Source organism: Corythoichthys intestinalis, chromosome 8 (genome assembly GCF_030265065.1).
Source record: "Corythoichthys intestinalis isolate RoL2023-P3 chromosome 8, ASM3026506v1, whole genome shotgun sequence".
Lineage (NCBI taxonomy): Eukaryota > Metazoa > Chordata > Actinopteri > Syngnathiformes > Syngnathidae > Corythoichthys > Corythoichthys intestinalis.
Window position 1 is genome coordinate 50,465,930 of NC_080402.1, and position 20,387 is coordinate 50,486,316.

The window sequence follows — 20,387 nt, forward strand, 5'->3', positions numbered from 1 at the left end:
TTCAATCATTTTCTGGAAGAAATTGAGCATCATCTGACAGAATTGCAGGGGTGCCGATAGTTTTGGCCAGCACTGTATAAAGATACTGTACCTGCTTAGTGAAAATGAGTCAAAGGTCTACAATGTGTTGTGTAAGGGTTTTGTCCTTCCAGATACCAAATACCAACTAAAAAAATACATTATTTATCTCTACAAATATCACCATCATTCATGACCAGTGATAACGTCTTAAATGCTGAAACAGCCATTCTTTAAGTCCTTCCATCAAAAAGTTAGGCCATAATAATAATAATAATAATAATGCATTTTATTTATAACGCACTTTACATTAACCAGGGGTGGGTATGCGTTACATTTACTCACTTACATTTACGCAACTTTTTGAGAAAAAGTTTTACTAAGCCATACTTTTCACTTTTACTTGAGTACATTTGTGAAGAAGAAACGCTCCTTTCCGCGACTTTGTGCTACATTAGTCGTTACATTTTTCCTCTTTATTCCACATATTATATTTTACTTTTTTTTGCCAGCAGGGGCTCTACAAGTTTCATGATGTCGCAAAAAAAAAAAAAAAAAACCCACATGACTCCATTATACCAATCAGACCCAAGCTTGCCGTTCTATCGATCACATCGGCCTGTTCAATTACATGGAGTCTTTAAAGCACCGGAAAAAAATGAAGTATTTGACACAAGCACAGATTTGAACCCGTCTCCCAGTTTTTATGTGGCACCGACTGACTACGGAAAACTGGAGATATTATCTTTTTATTTTCATAATTGGACATACAGTATGTTTTCTCAACTGGAGGACACTCATGCTCTTTGAACAAATAATGCTTCATTTCTGTGCATTTTTTTCTCTTGCCTTTTTTTGTGTATGTCTTTGACCTTATGTAGTTATGTAATAGGGTATAGTACAATATAACAATAACAGTTCATACTGATGACATTGTGTGGAGAAAAAAATAGCATTGTTTAAAAAAACACAAACATTGTAAGGGGTTAGTCACGATGTTGCTCAATGAGTATTCTTTTCACCAAATACTTATACATGAGTACATTTAACTGATAAACACTCCAGTAGTTGAAGCTATGAATCCAAAGTCACTGGATGATGGTATTTTGAGCAAGTGCTTGTTCATATCCTAGGAAATTAGTCCTGATTTTGTAGATCAAGAATTTTGGTCAAAATATTCAAAAGGGCCTTCACCATTTTGGATTAGAATGGTTTACATATTCCAAAATAATTTTAGGCGATGCGAATGGAAATAAAACAAGATTTAATAAACATATTCTATATGAAAAATCACAAACAGTTATTTGTGAAAAACAACTTTATGCAACAATAAAACAAAATCAGCAGTGGATTTACAGGATAAATATACCTGATTAGTGTTATCAAAACATGTATAGTACCAAACACTAAACTGACAAACAAAGTAACAATTTAATTTTGCATTGCAAACTAGACATACACTGATCAAAGAACATCAATCTTATCCCAACAAATTCAGCTGCAGCTTTGTTGATAGAGGGCAGTGCCGGTGCAAATGGTACTGGCCCATTGCAATATGGGTATGCATAGACTTCTTAATTTTAATGACATGACAGATTCCCAATTCACTGCGTCACGTCTTCCCGAAGAGGGCCGTCCCACACGCCGCTTCATTTATTAGCAGTCGGTCACATGCAGTGATCTAACGCCGGATTTAGGTTGAAAAAGTACCAAAGCTCTACTGTATACAAACAGGAAGGATTGTCTCAGGAGTGATTTCTTCGAGGATTCAAGGTCATTATTATATTTTTCGTACCATGCATGCATTTTGAAACGTGAAAAAAATCAATGGGAGAAATTAGCAGCTACATCATTGGAATTATACTTGCAATATTTACGTAAAATAACAGCTAACTGCGTTTTTTTTTTTTTGTGCTTTTAACCAAGAATTGGGACTGTTTTACGTCAATATCTATAAAGAATTCAGGGATTTAAGCATTTATTCACAAGAATTTAACCTAAAAAGCCCTTTGTTTACATATAGCGGCCTCTAATTTGCTTACCGACTAGCATCATAGTTCCCAATATTAACGTAAAATAACTGCTAACTGCCATTTTTTTTTTGCTTTTAACCAAGAATCTAGACTGTTTTACGTCCATATCTATAAAGAATTCAGGGGTTTAAGCATTTATTCACAAGAATATAACGAAGAAAAAAAAACTCTTTGTTTACACATGGCAGCCGCTAATTTGCTTACCGACTAGCATCATAGTTTGCAATATTTAAGTAAAATAAACGCTAACTGCATATTTTTTTGCCTTTAACCAAGAATTGACACTGTTTTACGTCCATATATATATATATATATATATATATATATATATATATATATATGTAAATACATATATATAAGAACACACAGGGATTTAAGCATTTATTCAAAGGAATTTTCAAAGGAAAAAGCTCTGTCTGTGTTTCCACTCGGTCAGCTTTGACGGAGATAGGCCCCCTATGAATCAGCCCTGCGCCCCGTCAATACGTTATGAAGTCTATGGGGTATGAAAGACAAATCCCAAATCCAATGAAGCTTGAAAGTTGTGTAAAATGCAAAGAAAAACAAATGATTTAGAAATCCTTTACAACCTTGAATACCTGCGATATTGGATTCCCAGGGCAGGATTCAATTAAAAACAGGCATCACTACATCAAGTGTATTGTGACGTGGATATGTCTACGGAAGTTGTTGCAGGCCTCGGATTCAAAATGACCGAATATTGCTAAAAAACAAATCTGATTAGTTTGAACGTGAAAAACAATATCTTGTCTTTACAGTGTATCTAATTGTTGATCCAACAGAATTTGCAAATCATTGTACTGTATTTTAATTTACATTTTACACAATATCCCAATTTAATTGGATTTGGGATTGACATTTAGTTACTTCCAAAACAACTTGCTTTTAATTACAAATATAGTGTAAAGATATGCTTGGGCCATGATACACAACACTGGTTGGATATGATTCTTAAAGAAAGGAAAAAAAGTAACTTAATCCAAATTTGAGGTGATACCAGCATAAATGCTCAGGTAGTGGAAAAACTAAGCACATTTTCTGCAAAAATTCTGACTACATGCACCAGTATTTTTTTTCGCACAGGTTCGATCATTTAAACATTCTTTTGACAGACTTCACCATATCATTGTAGATGACTTTGAAATGTGAGCCATCACAATAAGGAGCATTTGCCGTTTGCTTGCATGCGCACAACATGACAGTCTTGTCTTTATCGGGGGTAAAGCGGAGTGGAGAGATGTTTGGCGCTTTGGTCTTGTGAGCTCCATCACAGTAAGGCTGAGGAAAAAAAAACAGTGAAGCCAAGAAAGGAAATCACCTGGTAGGTTAAATGGCTTTAAAAAAAAAAACAATTGTGACATGAAATTACTGTCACGGATTGAAAGTCTTGAGTAAATGTTAGGAAACCATTTTATTCTGTAAACATATTTTTAAACCTTGTTGAGGTTGCAGTCATTTACACTAGGGGTGGTGCAATGTCAGTACTGTACCACAAAATTTAATGTATTATTATTTTTATTAAACACATTTCCCCCCCGTAACAATCACATTAATAAAGTTAAAATGCTGATCTTTACAGAAAATCCTGAGAGAGCTTTGCCGGCTAGTCTGAGGGTGACATTTCGGAATTGAGACAAGATCAAGATGCTTAAGATGTGGTTTTGGGCACAAGACTGGTTTTGAGTGTTCAAAACCACTCAGTCGCAGGTTATGTGTCTTGAAGCAGGATAATGATGCAAGACACAGCTTAAATTAAGTAGAGCAAACCATGGGACAATTCTGAAGTGGCCTTTTATGAGCCTTGATCAAAATCTTATCGAACATACGTGGAAGGAGACGAAACTTAAAGTACCTATGACAGCAAAAAGCATGCTTATTTCATATTTCACACGGTATTTTATGCTCCGGAATGAAATGGACCGCTTGGATGTGTGTGGAAGTGATCGATTTATATATGCAATTTTTAAAATCCTGTGCCATGAAAATGAGTGACTTCCTGGACTGAGGAGGAATTGTAATGTGACATCACCCGGGTCAGCATCTCACAATACAGCATTACTTTATAGCATGCAGATGGACTGCGGATTCAGCTGATTTTGCGGATTCATTTATTTTTCAAATCACGCCAGCCAAATGTGCTGCAGGGTTTTGTTGCTGCACCAGAGAGAGGCGTGTGAGCCTTTTTGGGTTTCAAAAATTCCCGTTCACTGCGGAGAAGACAAGTCCGACAACTGTGGGACCATTGGACTTACGAGGAAGTGAGTAAACATCGTGTTTTGTATTATGTCAAATACTGGGATAATGGTACACGTTTTAATGAGGAGGTGGCTTGCATTTTGTGGGTGACAACGCTTCCTGTCCACCGAGAAGGCCACTCCGCCGACGACCGGCAGCTTGTCGCATAACCCCCTCGGTCCTCTTCGGGTGCCCGCCGGGAGAGCGCTATACTTGGCTTATGCTCGTGCGGTTCTCCATATCGTCCAGACTTCCAGCTCCCTCTACCCTCTTCCTGTGCCCAGCAATAGAACACTATCCTTGGGTTGGGATCGGCCAGCTACGCGCTCCTCAGACGTCGGTCGGTTTGTCCGGCAATCCTTCTCCAGCTGCTTCCCCGGCAAACAAGCGCGCCTGCCCGCAGCAGGGGGATGACTAGCTGCAACTTGCTTGCCGCCGGCGGGGTTGCCGATCAGTGAAGACAGTCGACAACCCCGCCGTTGTCTGATATGATCCAGGGTAGTTTTGTGTGATTTTTCGCTTTGAAAGGCAAGAATAAAACTTGGAAATGCTGCTAGGTTCGGGTTAGCATGTCGGCTAGCTGTCATGCTTCCTGGTTTGTTTACGCTGAAGCTGGGGCAGTGAAAACGACAAAAGCCGGACAAACTCCGGTGGCATAAAATATCGTTTGGGAGGTGCAAGAAGTCAACAGTTTTGACCATTATGGAGTAATTTTGTATATTGTACTGAATAAATGCATTTTTAATATTTCATATTCCATTTAGCACAAGACTGTTATTTGTCATAATCATTTATTTAGCAATTGGGAAAAATACTTAAGATAAAAAGAATATCCTGTAAAAATATTGGCGTAGAGAGATTGAAACAATGACATTTTGCCGCTCTCTTAGTCACATTTTCCTCATTTTGAATTATTCTCCCTCAATGGGCTGAATTGTAAATCAGATGAAATCGTGACCCTACCGACATCATCCTTCAGCTGGGGACGCTAGAGCGCTATAATGACAGGCAGGGCTAAACGGCAGAATAAAAGACTAATTTCTCGTCATCTGCGCTTTGCCAAATTGTTGTATATAGTTGAATCGCCTCAAAATATGATTCTAATTCACATAATAATGCTATTTAGGATTTTTTTTTTAATGCTGTCACAGGCATTTTAAGCCCCTTTCAGACATATCCCGGTAAATTCCCGCGTAAGGTGACGCGGGATTCACTCCTCATGGCTTTCAGACATGGGGAGATATCCCGGTAATTACCTGGGTTGGACACGTTCAGGACTTTCAGTCCCGTGTTGGCGACTCGACGCTCTTTGTGTGGGGAGGGCGGAATTTTGGAACACTGTCATTACGTCATTTTTGATCGGCATCGGCAACAAAATAAACAACAAACTAAACCGAATAGCCAGACTCCACAATCCATCCAGCCAATCACTTAACTGACTCCGCCTTATGCGTTTGATTAACAGCACACACTTCATTGTTCTGGAAAACAACATTATGAAATAAAAAGGCTATTGTCGAAAAAGACATTATGAAAAAAATGACTGTGAAAAACACTTTTTACCTTGTAAATGTTTTTCATAATTACCTTATTTTACACTTTAAGGGCCATAATACACAATTTGTCTGTTATTCATCAAAGGGTAATTATTTTAAAATGTTGTTTTTATTTATTCAATTTTGACCCATTTGGGGTTCCATACACTTGTACCTAAAAAAAAAAAAGACTTCAATAGTCAGGGATGCAAATAACATTGTTGTTTGGTTATCAAATGAGCACCAGAGGTTGTTACTTGGTACTCATTAGCACAATTTGTTCACCCTGACTTTCACTTTGTCGTTGTATGCAACATGAGCAATTATTTTTTTTGGGAGGCATGCCTCTGCAATGCAAAATGTAGTTAACACAAACAAACCTGCTTCTTGCTGTGTCCACATGCACACCAAGCGTAACGTTTTCCAGCTTGGAGGCGCACCCTAAAGGGCAGCCGAGCTGCAGGGATCGGTTGCGTGGACTCAGGGCGAATGTGCACCTGTAATAGATGACAGTTTAATTTAAGAGCAATAGGTAGACGTATTTCTATTATGATTCTACAGTATAAAAGCAACAAATTCTATTCTTTAAGTAGATTAACTTTGTGCATTTGCCTTCTCGTTTGATGAGATTTAGGTTTAGATCAGGGGAAGTGGTCATTTTTTTTCCTGAAATGTGGGCCTGTGCAGCCCACTTTACTTGACTTTGTGTAGGTTGAGGCCATACGCAGAGATCTAGGGGGCCCGGGGAGGAATAGCCTCGCCTGGTGGCCTACAATGTCATTGCATATAATTGACTTTCCAATAGACCCCAATCACGTGACGTCACAACTCCGCCCCCCCGACTGGTGCCACCATATTGTCCGTCAGCTTATCGTCTTTACATATTGCCGCTACGTACATTCCTCCAATTACTGCGTGTTTTTGTGCTTGTCTAAGGAATCACCGCCTAGTAAACGAACCCAAAAACCTTCCTGACAATCGTTAACATTGATTAATCAAAATGGTGAAGGCATGTGTGGCGGTTGGTTGCAGTAACAGAGAAGATAAACGGTCATTTTAGTAGTTGCTGTGTGCCCATTGTTAAAAGGGCAAATCTCTAAAGCAGCACGGTTTATTTATCTCGGTCCATGATGCGTTTGTGTCGACAGTCGTCAGACAGAGGCGAAAACATCAATATGATGCCAACACGATCGCAGACATCATCAGACGGAGACTACGTAGCTCGTCACCACTGTCGCACAGCAAGAAGGTGAGGGCAACAACAGGTGTTGTGCCGAAAAATAGCCGCCCTGCGTGAAATGTCCCCCCTGACGGGAGCGCCCACACGGAAACTACTTTCTTGTACCATGAATATTAATTATTTTACTCTGCGTCAACTAATAAATGTCATACCTGTTTGATTGTCATTGGGATATGGTCGTAAAAACCTGTAGACTAATACATTTCTGTTCAAAGATGGTTATGTGGCCCAGTCCACGATTTGTTACAAAAATACAGTACTAATATTTTGTGTAATTTAATTAATTAAAAATGATCTTACAGTCGTAAATCCATTACTGTAATGCGTCCATGAAAACATTTGATGTTTTCACGTCAATAAAGCGTTAGAAATAAGCGTTCCCGTCAGGGGGGACATTTCACGCGGGGCAGCTATTTTTTTTCGATCAAGTTTCATTTTACAATCGTGACAACGGTGACGCTCAGCTGACCAAATGTCGGTTTATATTCGGGCCAGTGCCAATTTTGGGTCCCCGACTCATCGTGACATAAACTGGAGTATGATTGGAAATTTTGTTGTCTCAGGACGAGCTCTGACGCACGGGACGGGACCAGACGGGAGGAAACATCGGTTTGGGCATCAAATATGGACCTGGCGACTGGATCGACCGAAGCTTTTCCAAATAACGGCTTTTATGCAACTCATCCAATGAGTTTACAGTGTCTGAAAGCACCGGGGCTTCCATAATTTGCAAGTGAATCCACCTTTAGAAACTATGATCAATGACAATACGGACACACAATGACGGACAATATGGCGGCACAATACAGCGACACGTCATTGTGTGACGTTGGTGATTGGGGTCTATACAGTGGTACCTCTACATCCGAAGTTATTTCATTCCAGGACCTTGTTATTTTTTCCAAACCTAAGCTTTCAAAAACAGCAACAACTACTGAGCGAGAGCCAAGGATTGAAAATGTGGACCATGAAACGCCAGAGAGCGGAGTTTCAGTTTGCTCCACTAATGACGTTAACCCTAAAAAATGATGGTAAACAAACACACAAACAAAAAAAAAAAGAGAACTTTCAATGTATAAATATAAATGTTCCTGGCTGGAAAATTCAGTCAAAATGGATATGGCGTCTACTTCTCCACTAGGTAAGACAGAAACGCACCCACGCGCACACATACACAGCTGGGATGCCTGTATGTACGAGCATAGGCTAAACTACTATCCGAGCATTCAGTGGTATGAAAAAGTATCTGAACTATTTGGAATTTCCCACAATTCTGCATAAAATCACCATCAAATGTGATCTGATCTTTGTCAAAATCACAAAGATGAAAATACAGTGTCTGCTTTAACTAAAACCATCCAAACATTTCTAAGTTTTCATATTTTAATGAGGATAGTATGCAAACAATGACAGAAGGGGGGAAAATAAGTGAACCCTCTGCCTAAGGAGACTTAAAGAGCAATTGAAACCAATTTTTACCAAACATTTTAGTCAGGTGTGTGCCCAATCACTGATGAGTGGTTTAAAGTTGCCCTGCCCACTATAAAACACACACCGGATAAGAAATATTATATATGATCATACCTTCCAAGTTGTACGGTTTTGGCGTAATTTGTACAATTGAGCACTGATTTTCAAATGTGTACATCGTACGTTCAAAATCTGTAAGTTTTTCGTGCATTTTTTTTTTTTTTCCCCTCCGTTCAGATTTTGTCACCGTTTAGGCAACGAGACAATGTGCGTTACTATGCGTTACTACGTTGGTTGAATGAAGTGAGAAAAGTCAGAGACACGGAGAAAGAAGAGCGAGAGTGGGAAGGGGGGAGTTGTGACGCCGTTGCAAACGCGATGCTAGCCTAGGTGGCTCCAATAATACCTGACTGTAGCCGACAGCCTACAAACTACGCCCACATGATGCTATGCTAGACATCACGTTTATGAAATAGATGCGAAATGATACACTTGCCCGGCGTTGGTAAATAGCTGCCATCTTAAAGCAGCAGACTTCTCAGAAAGGCTCTGTTGTAGTGAACCTTCCTAGCGAACTTAAGTAACCTTTTATCTAAAATACTCCTAAATCGGCAAAATCTTGACTTGATTGATTGTTATATGTGACAATATTACCAATAAATTCATATTATTTTAAAAATGTAGTTTTATTTTTGTTTCATATTGCGCGCTATAGACCCTACTCACATACGTAACAGAATGACGTGTCGCTGTATCCGGCCGCCATATTGTCTGTCATTGTTTATCTGTATTCTCAATGGTTTCAATTTGTCGTGCAATTTATACTGCAATTCATGGAAGCGCCGGTGCTTTCAGACGCTGTAAACTCATTGGATGCGTTGCATAAAAGGTGTTATGTGGAAAAGCTTCAGTCTATCCATTCGCCAGATCCATATTTGATGCCTAAATCGATATTTTTCGACCCGCTGTCTTCGCCCTCTCTGCCTGACATCTGCTACCCTGATAGCTACAACTATCTTGTCCACACAAAATCAGCCCATTCTCACGAAAGTTTGAAAAACTTTAAGAGCAGCACTCTAAGCAACATTACCCCGTGTGACCCTTTACTTCCAATTTTCTAAAATGGCGACAATCAATTAAAAAAAAAAAGTTGACTGCGATGGCCGACGCTTCAAGGATAGTTGGATATTGGACTATTTCTTCAATAAAACACGCAACAACTGTGTCTGCCTCATTTGCAAAGAGACAGTCGCTGTTTTCAAAGAGTTTGATGTGACGCGATAATGATATTACCAAACAAGACACGCTGACATGTACGACAACATTACAGGGAAGATACGCAGCGAGAAATTATAGCAACTTGAAGCTAGTTTAATTTCACAGCAGCAGTATTTCGCAAGAGCCCGAGTGTCGAAAGAGACCGCCACAAAGACGAGACTGTTTAAATTATGAATTAAAAAAAATAATAAAGCAAATGTGACACACAGAGGGCTTGCTAAAATGTGTTTAAATATATTGTTCTATGTAAATCAGCCAAGGTAGCACCCCGCATTTTTACCACACCAAATCTGGCCCCCTTTGCAAAAGGTTTGGACACACCTGTTTAACTGATGATCCGTAGATGAGGCCAGCTTCTTTCACTTGGTACCAGCTAAATATTATTCAAAATGTAATGATGGTGGAAGAAATAAGCATCTTGAATTTGAAACTGTATGTTGTCGGCGATTAGCCTCGCAATGATCTTAATTGTGGTTGTCAGCCCAAAACCCTCTAAATATTTATTAAATGCATTTTACCAGATATAAAATGACTACTACATAATCCGTGGTAATCGTTTGGAGCCCAGTTTTCTCGTCGAAGTGCAGCAGTCCATCTCGCTCTCCTCTCCGGGTCTCTCGGAATACGGTAGAACTTCAAGTCTCTCCGTCTATCTTCTCTGTTATTGCAACCAACCGCCACACACGCCTTCACCATTTTGTTTATTAATGTTAACGAGCAGAAAAACACGCCATAATAGGAGGAATTTACGTAGCGGTAATGCGTCAACACGACGAGTTGACGGACAATATGGCGCGGAGGCGTGGTTGTGACGTCATGTGAGTAGGGTCTATATAAAACGTTGTAAGATTAGTCACCAATTTGTAAGGGCATACACCACTATTTGTAAGATTGCCAATGGCCTCGGGTTGACAGGTATATGTGATGGTTCACTTATTTTACCCCCCTTCTGTCATTGTTTGCATACTATTCTCATTAAAATATAAAAACCTATAAATGTTTGGGTGGTTTTAGTTAAAGCAGACACAGGTGTTTTCATCAGTGTGATTTTGACAAAGAACATCACATTTGATGGTGATTTTATGCAGAAATGTGGGACATTACAAAAGATTCAGATACTTTTTCATACCACTGTATATCTTGTAAGTTAATTTTATTGCTGCTATTAATTATTAACATAGCCTGCTACGAAATCCAGCATATGCTGGTTTCTCTACTAGCAAGACTAGTACCAACTAATCCAGCAAAATTCTGATGAATTTCTAAGCAATGTAAACAAACCATAAAAGGTGGCACTGTACTTGTAAACACATCAGCCAGGCCTACTTCTCTAGTTTTTTTTTTTTTTTTTTTTAACTTGTTAAGGAGTTGAAGAGAAGTCTTACCAGCGAAAAGGCAGGTAACAGCGGTTGAGGTCGTCTAAATGTTTGTAGTCCCCGCCTGACCATATTCATGTCGCTAAGGAATAGTGCAAAGTATGGAGCAGGCTGGCACTCGGCAAGTAAACTTCCAATGCGTTTCTTTTGTGCTTGTCTGAAAGGAAATGGGCTTGGCTCTAGAATGTAAAACAAACTACAGATACGTAACCTACCTACTTTGCATTTGCAATACTGCAGTCTACACTTCCGCCAGCAATCCCAAACGCGGCAAACTGTATTGCAAGCAAAATCTCTCGTTCACTCTGGAATACTTATTCTATTTGTAACCAACTATGGTCTTAAAAAAAAAAAAGAAAAAAGAAGTGATATTTCCGTCCTAAATATACGTACCAGAACTCTGTACTCAAGTCGAAGTTAAAAAATACTTGTGTAGAATAAAAAGAGGGACAGTGAATGGGCACGTAATTTAACCCTTTATTGAGCAAGTCTGTCTTCTTAGTAATAATAAATAAATAAATAAAACTTTTATTTTATTTTTTTTTACTCTTAATACCTTTAACCTTTCATGAAGCAAAAAAAAAGTCATTGTTATAATTATTTGATTATTATTCACTATTGTATTTTTTTACAGTATTTTTAAATAATTATAAGTACAATTATAAAGTAACAGAATCTTAATAAAAAATAAAACGAAATTCACACCTAAAGTCCCATAGGTTGGTTGTCAAACCTTCTATAACTCGACCACCGGAGGGCGTTGTTAGACTAAATGATTTAGTTTTTACTTTATGTCGTTTTTTTAAAAAAAAAAAAAAAAAAAAAAAAAAAAAACAAGGATCAATTTAAAAAAAAAATAAGGTGTTCAGTATTAGTTTTATACGATACATAAGATATGAAAGTAGTATTTTCAGAGGTGGGAGAGTAGCCAAAGATTTAACTCAAGTAAGAGTAGCATTACTTCAAAAATAATACTACCCAAGTAAAAAGAAGTCATCCCAAAAATGTACTCAAGTACAGGTAAAAAAGTATTTGGTAAAAAGAATAATTAAGTGATGAGTAACATTGTGGGCAAATGCTTAAGATGTTTGATTTTCCTTCATGTTATTTTTTTTCTCCGCACAGTTATCTACACTGCTGGCCAAAAGTATTGGGACCCCTGCAATTCTGTCAGATAATGCTCAATTTGTCCCAGAAAATGATTGCAATTACAAATGCTTTGATAGTAATATCTTCATTTATTTTAATTGCAATGAAAAAACACAAAAAAGAATGGGGAAAAAATTAAATCATTATCATTTTACACAAACTCCAAAAATGGGCCAGACAAAAGTATTGCCACCCTTTGAAAAATCATGTGATGCTTCTCTAATTTGTGTAATTAACAGCACCTGTTACTTACCCGTGGCACATAACAGGTGGTGGCATGAACTAAATCACACTTGCATTCAGTTAAAATGGATTAAAGTTGACTCAGCCTCTGTCCTGTGTCCTTGTGTGTACCACATTGATCATGGAGAAAAGAAAGAAGACCAAAGAACTGTCTGAGGACTTGAGAAGCAAAATTGTGAGGAAGCATGGGCAATTTCAAGACTCCAAGTCCATCTCCAAAGACCTGAATGTTCCTGTGTCTACTGCCATCAATAAGTGTAAATCCCATGGCACTGTGGCTAACCTCCCTAAAAGTGGTCGGAAAAGCAAAATTAACAAGAGATTTCATTGAAAGATTGTGTGGATGGTAGATAAAGAACCTCGACTAACATCCAAACAAGTTCAAGCTGTCCAACACTCTTGTCCGGTCCATTTTTGAATTTTTGTGTAAAATGATGATTTTTTTTTTTTTTAAAATTCTCTTGTGTTTTTTCATTGCAAGCAAAATAAATGAAGATATAACTACCAAAGTTTTGTAAATGCATTTTCTGGGAGAAATTGAGCATCTGACAGAATTGCAGGTGTGCCAATACTTTTGGCCAGCAGTGTATATGAACAGTTATTATCATACTGTACTATAACATAGTACATAACCACATTAAGCCAAAGAAATACAAAAAAGAAAAAAGAAAAAATCATTGAATTCCGACGAGAAAAAAAAAATACATAAATGAAGCATCATTCGTCCAAAAACCATGAGTGCCCTCTAGTGGAGAAAACATTTACCATTTTGAAATGAAAAGGATCATATTTCCGGTTTTCTGTGATCAGTCGGTGCCAAATAAAAACTGGGGGAGAGTCTAAAAGCTGTGCTTTCAAGTCATGTTGATGGCAGCACCCTATGTCAAAAACTTTTTAAGGTGCTTTGAATACTTTAAGGTGCTTTGAAGATGCCACATGATTGATCATAGAACGACAAGATTGAGTCGACTGGTGTAATAGAGTCATGTGAATATTGTTGCCACGCCTCATTGGTGAAACTGGTAACCCAACTGTTGGCATCGCTGGCAAAAACAAAAAGAAAAATCTTATTTGTAGAATAAAAAGGAAAAATGTAACGACTAGTGTAGCCCAAGTAAGTGTAGCAGAGTAAGAGTCGTGTTTCTTCACAAATCTAGTCAAGTAAGTAAAAAGTATGTCTTAGTACTGTAAGAAGTACAAGTTACTCAAGTAAATGTAATCGAGTAAATGTAACGCGTTACAATACACGCCACACTTTTGATTTACATTCTCTAGCTGATGACTTCTAGCTCAAGGCTTTTAACGTCATGCTGATTTTGCTCATAAATCAGTAAATTTTTGAGGAATTGTGAAAAAGATTTGAAAAATGAAAAGATGTAAAATCCAAGACAAGATATTAAGCTTCCCTAAATGAATGATTATTCTAAGATGTGTTGACGGGAAGATATTCATGGAAAAACCCTTAAATCCAGAATTAAATGATGTGCCAGAAAAAGAAAAAGACAGAAGTCAATCAAGAGAACATGTTAAACAAATCAGTAAAATACATTTATTGACAAAAGAAAAAAATGTATACATCCGTCATTTTCATTTTACACACAAAAGTATCAAAATACTTTACAGGGATTTAATCTGAATAGTGTCAAATGAATTTTTGATGAATTATCTCAGGCAAATACACTGTACAATGACACCAGGCATGTCATTAAAATTAGGTGCTTATTTAAAAATTGATATTTAACTTTGCCAGGGAACTATGCATTTAAAATCATGCATAATTATAACTTTTTATTTATGGATATACTTGTCAAACCACTGCATCTTATGCAATTCTGATGCCAACGACTAACTTGCTCTTCATTAAACCTTATCGTGAGAGGGGTGCGCTAATGTTGTAACACTGAAGATACACTGTACGACGACATTCATAACATGGAATATCTTGGTTACCCAAACTTCAAAGCTTTAAAGAACGTGTCTTACACACACACACAAAAAAAGTTCAACTCCATATCAAACAAAAGTACAATGAAACAAATTGGGCTCACAGTGCCCCAGTGCAATTTAGGAAATAAAACAAAACCCTTTGTACCGCTCCCTTCCTTGGATATTGTCAGGACTTCACACGTATTGTACTTGGTAAATTATAGAAGCCCCACTTTTAAGGTTGGCTCTTTTTTTTTTTTTTAATCAACAAAATAAACATTCCCATTCTGTCATTGCTACAATATTTAATCACCTCCTAGTGAGTTGTTTTATGCTTTATGACACCTACAGACAAAACTAACTAGCACTCTTGATGTCACGCGGGGCAGACGATATTTAAAATCTAAGCGGAGATAAAACAAGACCCCTGACAATATTGCTACAGAAAAAAAATCCCTTCCTGTGATATAAAACATGAAATTGTGAGCTACAAAATAGAAGAACATGTAGCAGGGGAAATACGCTTTCCATCAGCCTATGCCAAGAAACGTAATGCCAGTAGCAAATATGAGTCCACTGCATGTAACAGCACTAAAACACACTATTGTGACAGCATTTTACAGTTAACATCCTTTGTGAGGACACCACTGTGCAGGCTTCATTGCAACTAGTACTTTTCTGAAGCACAAACAACTAAAGAACATTGTATCTGAACTAAAAATGACAGTTGAAAAACAAAATTACACTGTAGTTACCACGATCAGGTTATTCACATGTTTCATTTCATGAAATTGGTTATTTGTAAAATGTATACAAATGGGTTTAGGATGGGTGCTGTATCAGTAACCCTCCATGTATCTGTAATACTAATACCAGTAATAATCATACAAAAGACTATCAAAGAGTGAGCGATTGAGCCTTTGAGCACAACTCTTTTCTCTCTATATGTTTAGCAACATTAAGGCATTATCAATCCAGTATTGCTAAAAGAACAGCTAGTCAGCAGACATTAAATTATATTATATATATATACTAGTATATATAAAATGAGTGCCAATTCTCATTTAAATAATAATGGAAAAAAAAAAGGACTACAGTAAATAGCTCATTCAACTACTAACATGCAAAAGTGCGCACTTATTCAGGGTGGAAAAAAATTCACATCAACAACTTCCAAAGGTTTGGTTTCGTCCTCTTAATCTCGACAGCAACAACAAAGATATAAAACTTTTCTGGTTTTGAATAAATTGAAGGACTTACTAATGCCAGTTGTGGGGAACATTTGGGATATTTACACAGCAGTAAAAGACATAGTAAATGACAACATTTTCTGTGGCTGTTTACATCGGGTGGAAGTAGTAAAAAAGAGTTAGCACAAAATGGAACCCAGCATAGAAAAAGACGGCAGAAAATTTTGAGGTAATAACTAGCTTAACCTTGAAACGTCACTGGCCACATGGAGTAATTGTTGTGACTTTTGACTTGTCCCATCAGGAAAGTAGGAAACGTCACAGAAAGGCTCACGTGATCGAAAATAATAGAATAAAGCAGATGCCTGGAAGAAATGCAGGGTATGGTGACCACAGGAAGACATTTACAGGAAGACAAACGTGTGAGTTGACTCACAAGTGGATGAAATTCTGTCTTTAATTGCCAACAAGTTGAAATAAAAAAGCTATGGAAATGGTTCATTAAAGATCAGTGCTTGAGATTATACTTTAAACCAAAAACATAGACCACTTGTCAGGGCGAGGAAGGACTGTCCACGTAAGCATGCCCACTGGCCTAGCTAAGAAATTAGTGCAATTTAAGAAGAGACCACTATATTCGTGCTCCCTGAAAAGCTGCCTGTATAAAACATGAGAGAACCTCGAATAAAAACTACTTCCATACCCAAAAACCTCACCCTCATGTCCATCCTGTTATACATTCATTAAAGAAGAGAGTAGAAATAGACGTCCTTATGTCACGTGTGGTGACTGACCTCAGTTATTCCTCAGGGGGAGCAATATCTTCATTTGAGATTGAGATGGTTTAGAATCATTGGGGTTTCATCCATTCTTGTCTCCCCCCTTCTCTCCTGGAACCTGAAAAAAAGACTATTAAAACCTCAAACACACCAAAGGAGAATAGCTAATCACGATTAACACTTGCCTTGTCACTCACAGACTTGTGAAGGCTGCCCTCCTGTCGGACAAAGAGGTTACCTCCCTGACTGCCCTGCAGGGGGCAGGTGGTCGCTGAGGGCAACAGGTTGGTTGACTGAGCCAATATGGAGGAGTTTGCTGTGGACGTGAGGGCTCCAGCCAGTGTGAGGCGCTGCAGCTCCCTCTGCCTCTGCTGCTGAAGTATCTGGCATACAACCGCCCTCTGCTCCTAATTGAGAAAATCAGAATAGAGCAAATTACTTACTTTGGAGTTGATTTCAACAAATTCCGTGCAGTTGGTCAGTTATTTGTTAGTTTCAGGGCTCTGGCTAAGCTAGCGCGTGTCAATGGTGCCTGCTAAACATGCCAATAGAAAAACAATATTAATAGATTAAACATTGTCAAATAAATTCAAAATGCAGATAATTGTTCGAAATACCCATGCGGGCGGCCAAAACAATGTCACAACAAACTAACGGATTTCATTTCATCTTGCAGGACTTTTTTTATGCGTAATGAGACCACAATAGAGACGAGTGCTTCGGCCACTCGTGCTCAGTCTGCTGTGGAGTATGAACTAAAAAACTATGTGATATCACTCTGCCCTGCTTGCGTAGACAACGTGCTCCCTGTAAAGCTGCTGGATTACAAATGTTGTTGTTCATGCTACAATTACTGAAATGCAATGGTAAATTTTAATAACTTTATCCTGAAAACATAGCCATCACTATTGATTGATTCTCATGCGTACATATGTTGCTTTTTATTGGTATTCTAAACAGGCACCAGTGACTCGTGCTAGCTTAGCCACTCCGAAACCCTGACTAGAAGATTAAGCCTTAATAAAAAAAAATCTGCACTTCGCCTTTAAATTCATTATAAGTGAATTACATGCAATTAAAATTTTTCATCCACCTTTGGGGGTCAGTGCCACCTGTCCCCCCTCAATCTCAGCCTATGGCTGAAAATGCACATAATGTCCTTTTTCAAGCTGTTTTCTTTGGTCACTCTTCAGGGTTTCAACAGGTATCAACAAATCTCATTTAATGCTTTTTAATGCCACTTTAAATTAATTTAAAGTCCATGCTCAACGGCAGATAGTTTCACACACAAGAATTGTAAGTAGAGTTGTCCGATAATGACTTTTTAAGCGAAAACTGATATCCAGATTTTGTCCAACTCCAAAAATCCGATAACAATATCAAACCGATACCGATATACAGTGGGGCAAATAAGTATTTAGTCAACCACTAATTGTGAAAGTTCTCCCACTTGAAAATATTAGAGAGGCCTGTAATTGTCAACATGGGTAAACCTAAACCATGAGAGACAGAATGTGAAAAAACTAGAAAATCACATTGTTTGATTTTTAAAGAATTTATTTGCAAGTCATGGTGGAAAATAAGTATTTGGTCAATACCAAAAGTTCATCTCAATACTTACGCAACAACGGAGGCCAAACGTTTTCTGTAACTCTTCACAAGCTTTTCACACACTGTTGCTGGTATTTTGGCCCATTCCTCCATGCAGATCTCCTCTAGAGCAGTGATGTTTTGGGGCTGTCGTTGGGCAACACAGACTTTCAACTCCCTCTACAGATTTTCTATGGGGTTGAGATTTGGAGACTGGCTAGGCCACTCCAGGACCTTGAAAAGCTTCTTACGAAGCCACTCCTTTGTTGCCCTGGCTGTGTGTTTGGGATCATTTTCATGCTGAAAGACCTAGCCACGTCTCATCTTCAATCCCCTTGCTGATGGAAGGAGATTTTCACTCAAAATCTCTCGATACATGGCCCCATTCATTCTTTGCTTTACACAGATCAGTCGTTCTGGTCCCTTTGCAGAAAAACAGCCCCAGAGCATGATGTTTCCACCCCCATGCTTCACAGTGGGTATGGTGTTCTTCGGATGCAATTCAGTATTCTTTCTCCTCCAAACAGAAGAACCTGTGTTTCTACCAAAAAGTTCTATTTTGGTTTCATCTGACCATAACACATTCTCCCAGTCCTCTTCTGGATCATCCAAATGCTCTCTAGTGAACCACAGACGAGCCTGGACGTGTACTTTCTTCAGCAGGGGGACACGTCTGGCAGTGCAGGATTTGAGTCCCTGGCGGCGCATTGTGTTACGAATAGTAGCCTTTGTTACTGTGGTCCCAGCTCTCTGTGGGTCATTCACTAGGTCCCCCTGTGTGGTTCTGGGATTTTTGCTCACCGTTCTTGTTATCATTTTGACGCCACGTGGTGAGATATTGCATGGAGCCCCAGATCGAGGGAGATTATCAGTGGTCTTGTATGTCTTCCATTTTCTAATAATTGATCCCACAGTTGATTTCTTTACACCAAGTGTTTAACCTATTGCAGATTCCGTCCTCCCACCCTGTTGCAGGTCTACAATTTTGTCTCTGGTGTCCTTCGACAGCTCTTTGGTCTTGGCCATTGTGGAGTTTGGAGTGTGACTGACCGAGTTTGTGGAGAGGTGTCTTTTATTCCGATAATGAGTTAGAACAGGTGCCATTAATACAGGTAACGAGTGGAGCCTCGTTAGACCTTGTTAGAAGAAGTTAGACCTCTTTGACAGCCAGAAATCTTGCTTGTTTGTAGGTGACCAAATACTTATTTTCCACTCCTATTTCGAAATAAATTCTTTAAAAATCAAACAATGTGATTTTCTGTTTTTTTTCACATTCTGCCTCTCTTGGTTGAGGTTTACCCATGTTGACAATTACAGGCCTCTCTAATCTTTTCAAGTAGGAGAACTTGCACAATTGGTGGTTGACTAAATACTTATTTGCACCACTGTATGCGGTCGTGGACTAAACATATTATGACTAATTGTATTGTGATGCCCCACTGGATACTTTAATAATGATAAATATAACAACTTTAAGGCATTCCAATAAACATTCTGTGATAAATAAGAGAACAACTTCAACTGAAGTTATGGAAATGTTCCTATATTGCACCACTATATTTATTGTTGAAATCAAAATAATACAAACACCAGTTTTTTCAATGGAAATCTGTTTCTCATTTATGCCTTGTTCCAATGTAATGCAGCAGCCTAATGCATGTGTGAAACCTACTAATTCATTCATTCATTTTCTGAGCCGCTTATCCTCACGAAAGTCACAGGGGCGCTGGAGCCAATCCCAGCTAACTATGGGTAGTATATGGAGTACACCCTGAATCAGTTGCCAGCCAATCACAGGGCACAAGGAGGCACACACAGTCATGCCTAGGGACAATTTAGAGTGTTTGATCGGCCGACATTCATGTTTTTGGGAGAACCAGGAGAAAACCCACGCAGGCATGGAGAGAACATGCAAACTCCACACTGGAAGGCCGGAGCCCGGGATTGAACCCTTTTACTCAGAACTGTGAGGGGAACGTGCTAACCACTGAGAAACCTGTTGAGTTTTATTGTGTGTTATATTTTTAACTGTGCCAAATGCAGTTTTAGCATTTCAGTGGTTTTACGAGGTTTACCGTTTACCGTATGTTGAATGTACAGTGGGGAGAACAAGTATCAAATACTTGTTCTCCCCACTGTATATATCCGTCTTGTGTCTTATCTTTCCATTTCAACAATAATTTACAGAAAAAGATGGCATATTCTATAGATGATTTGAATTGCGATTAATTACGATTAATTAATTTTTAAGCTGTAATTCACTCGATTAAAAATTTTAATCATTTGACAGCCCTAATTTTATAT

The 20,387-nt window shown here is 38.4% G+C and overlaps 2 protein-coding genes across 4 annotated transcripts in view; both read right to left on the reverse strand.

The window, feature by feature from the left end:
- Positions 1–251: 251 nt before the first annotated feature.
- On the reverse strand, positions 252–11,610 carry LOC130920559 (CDGSH iron-sulfur domain-containing protein 3, mitochondrial-like). The gene is made up of 3 exons (XM_057843870.1): positions 11,216–11,610; positions 6,223–6,339; positions 252–3,350 (listed from the first exon to the last, which is right to left on the reverse strand). The coding sequence occupies exons 1-3, from the start codon at positions 11,282–11,284 to the stop codon at positions 3,162–3,164; spliced, it is 375 nt and encodes a 124-aa protein (XP_057699853.1). The 5' UTR covers positions 11,285–11,610; the 3' UTR covers positions 252–3,161.
- Positions 11,611–14,124: 2,514 nt separating this feature from the next.
- LOC130920439 (protein AF-17-like) overlaps positions 14,125–20,387 on the reverse strand; it is a 43,096-nt gene continuing 36,833 nt past the window's right edge. For 2 of the 3 annotated variants that reach the window (XM_057843661.1, XM_057843659.1), the window contains 2 exons: positions 16,679–16,900; positions 14,125–16,611 (listed from right to left, as the gene is read on the reverse strand). In XM_057843661.1, coding sequence (XP_057699644.1) covers positions 16,576–16,611; positions 16,679–16,900 — 258 coding nt within the window. In that variant the 3' untranslated portion in view covers positions 14,125–16,575. The remainder of the gene's footprint in view (positions 16,612–16,678; positions 16,901–20,387) is intronic. The other variant, XM_057843660.1, reaches the window with a different exon arrangement.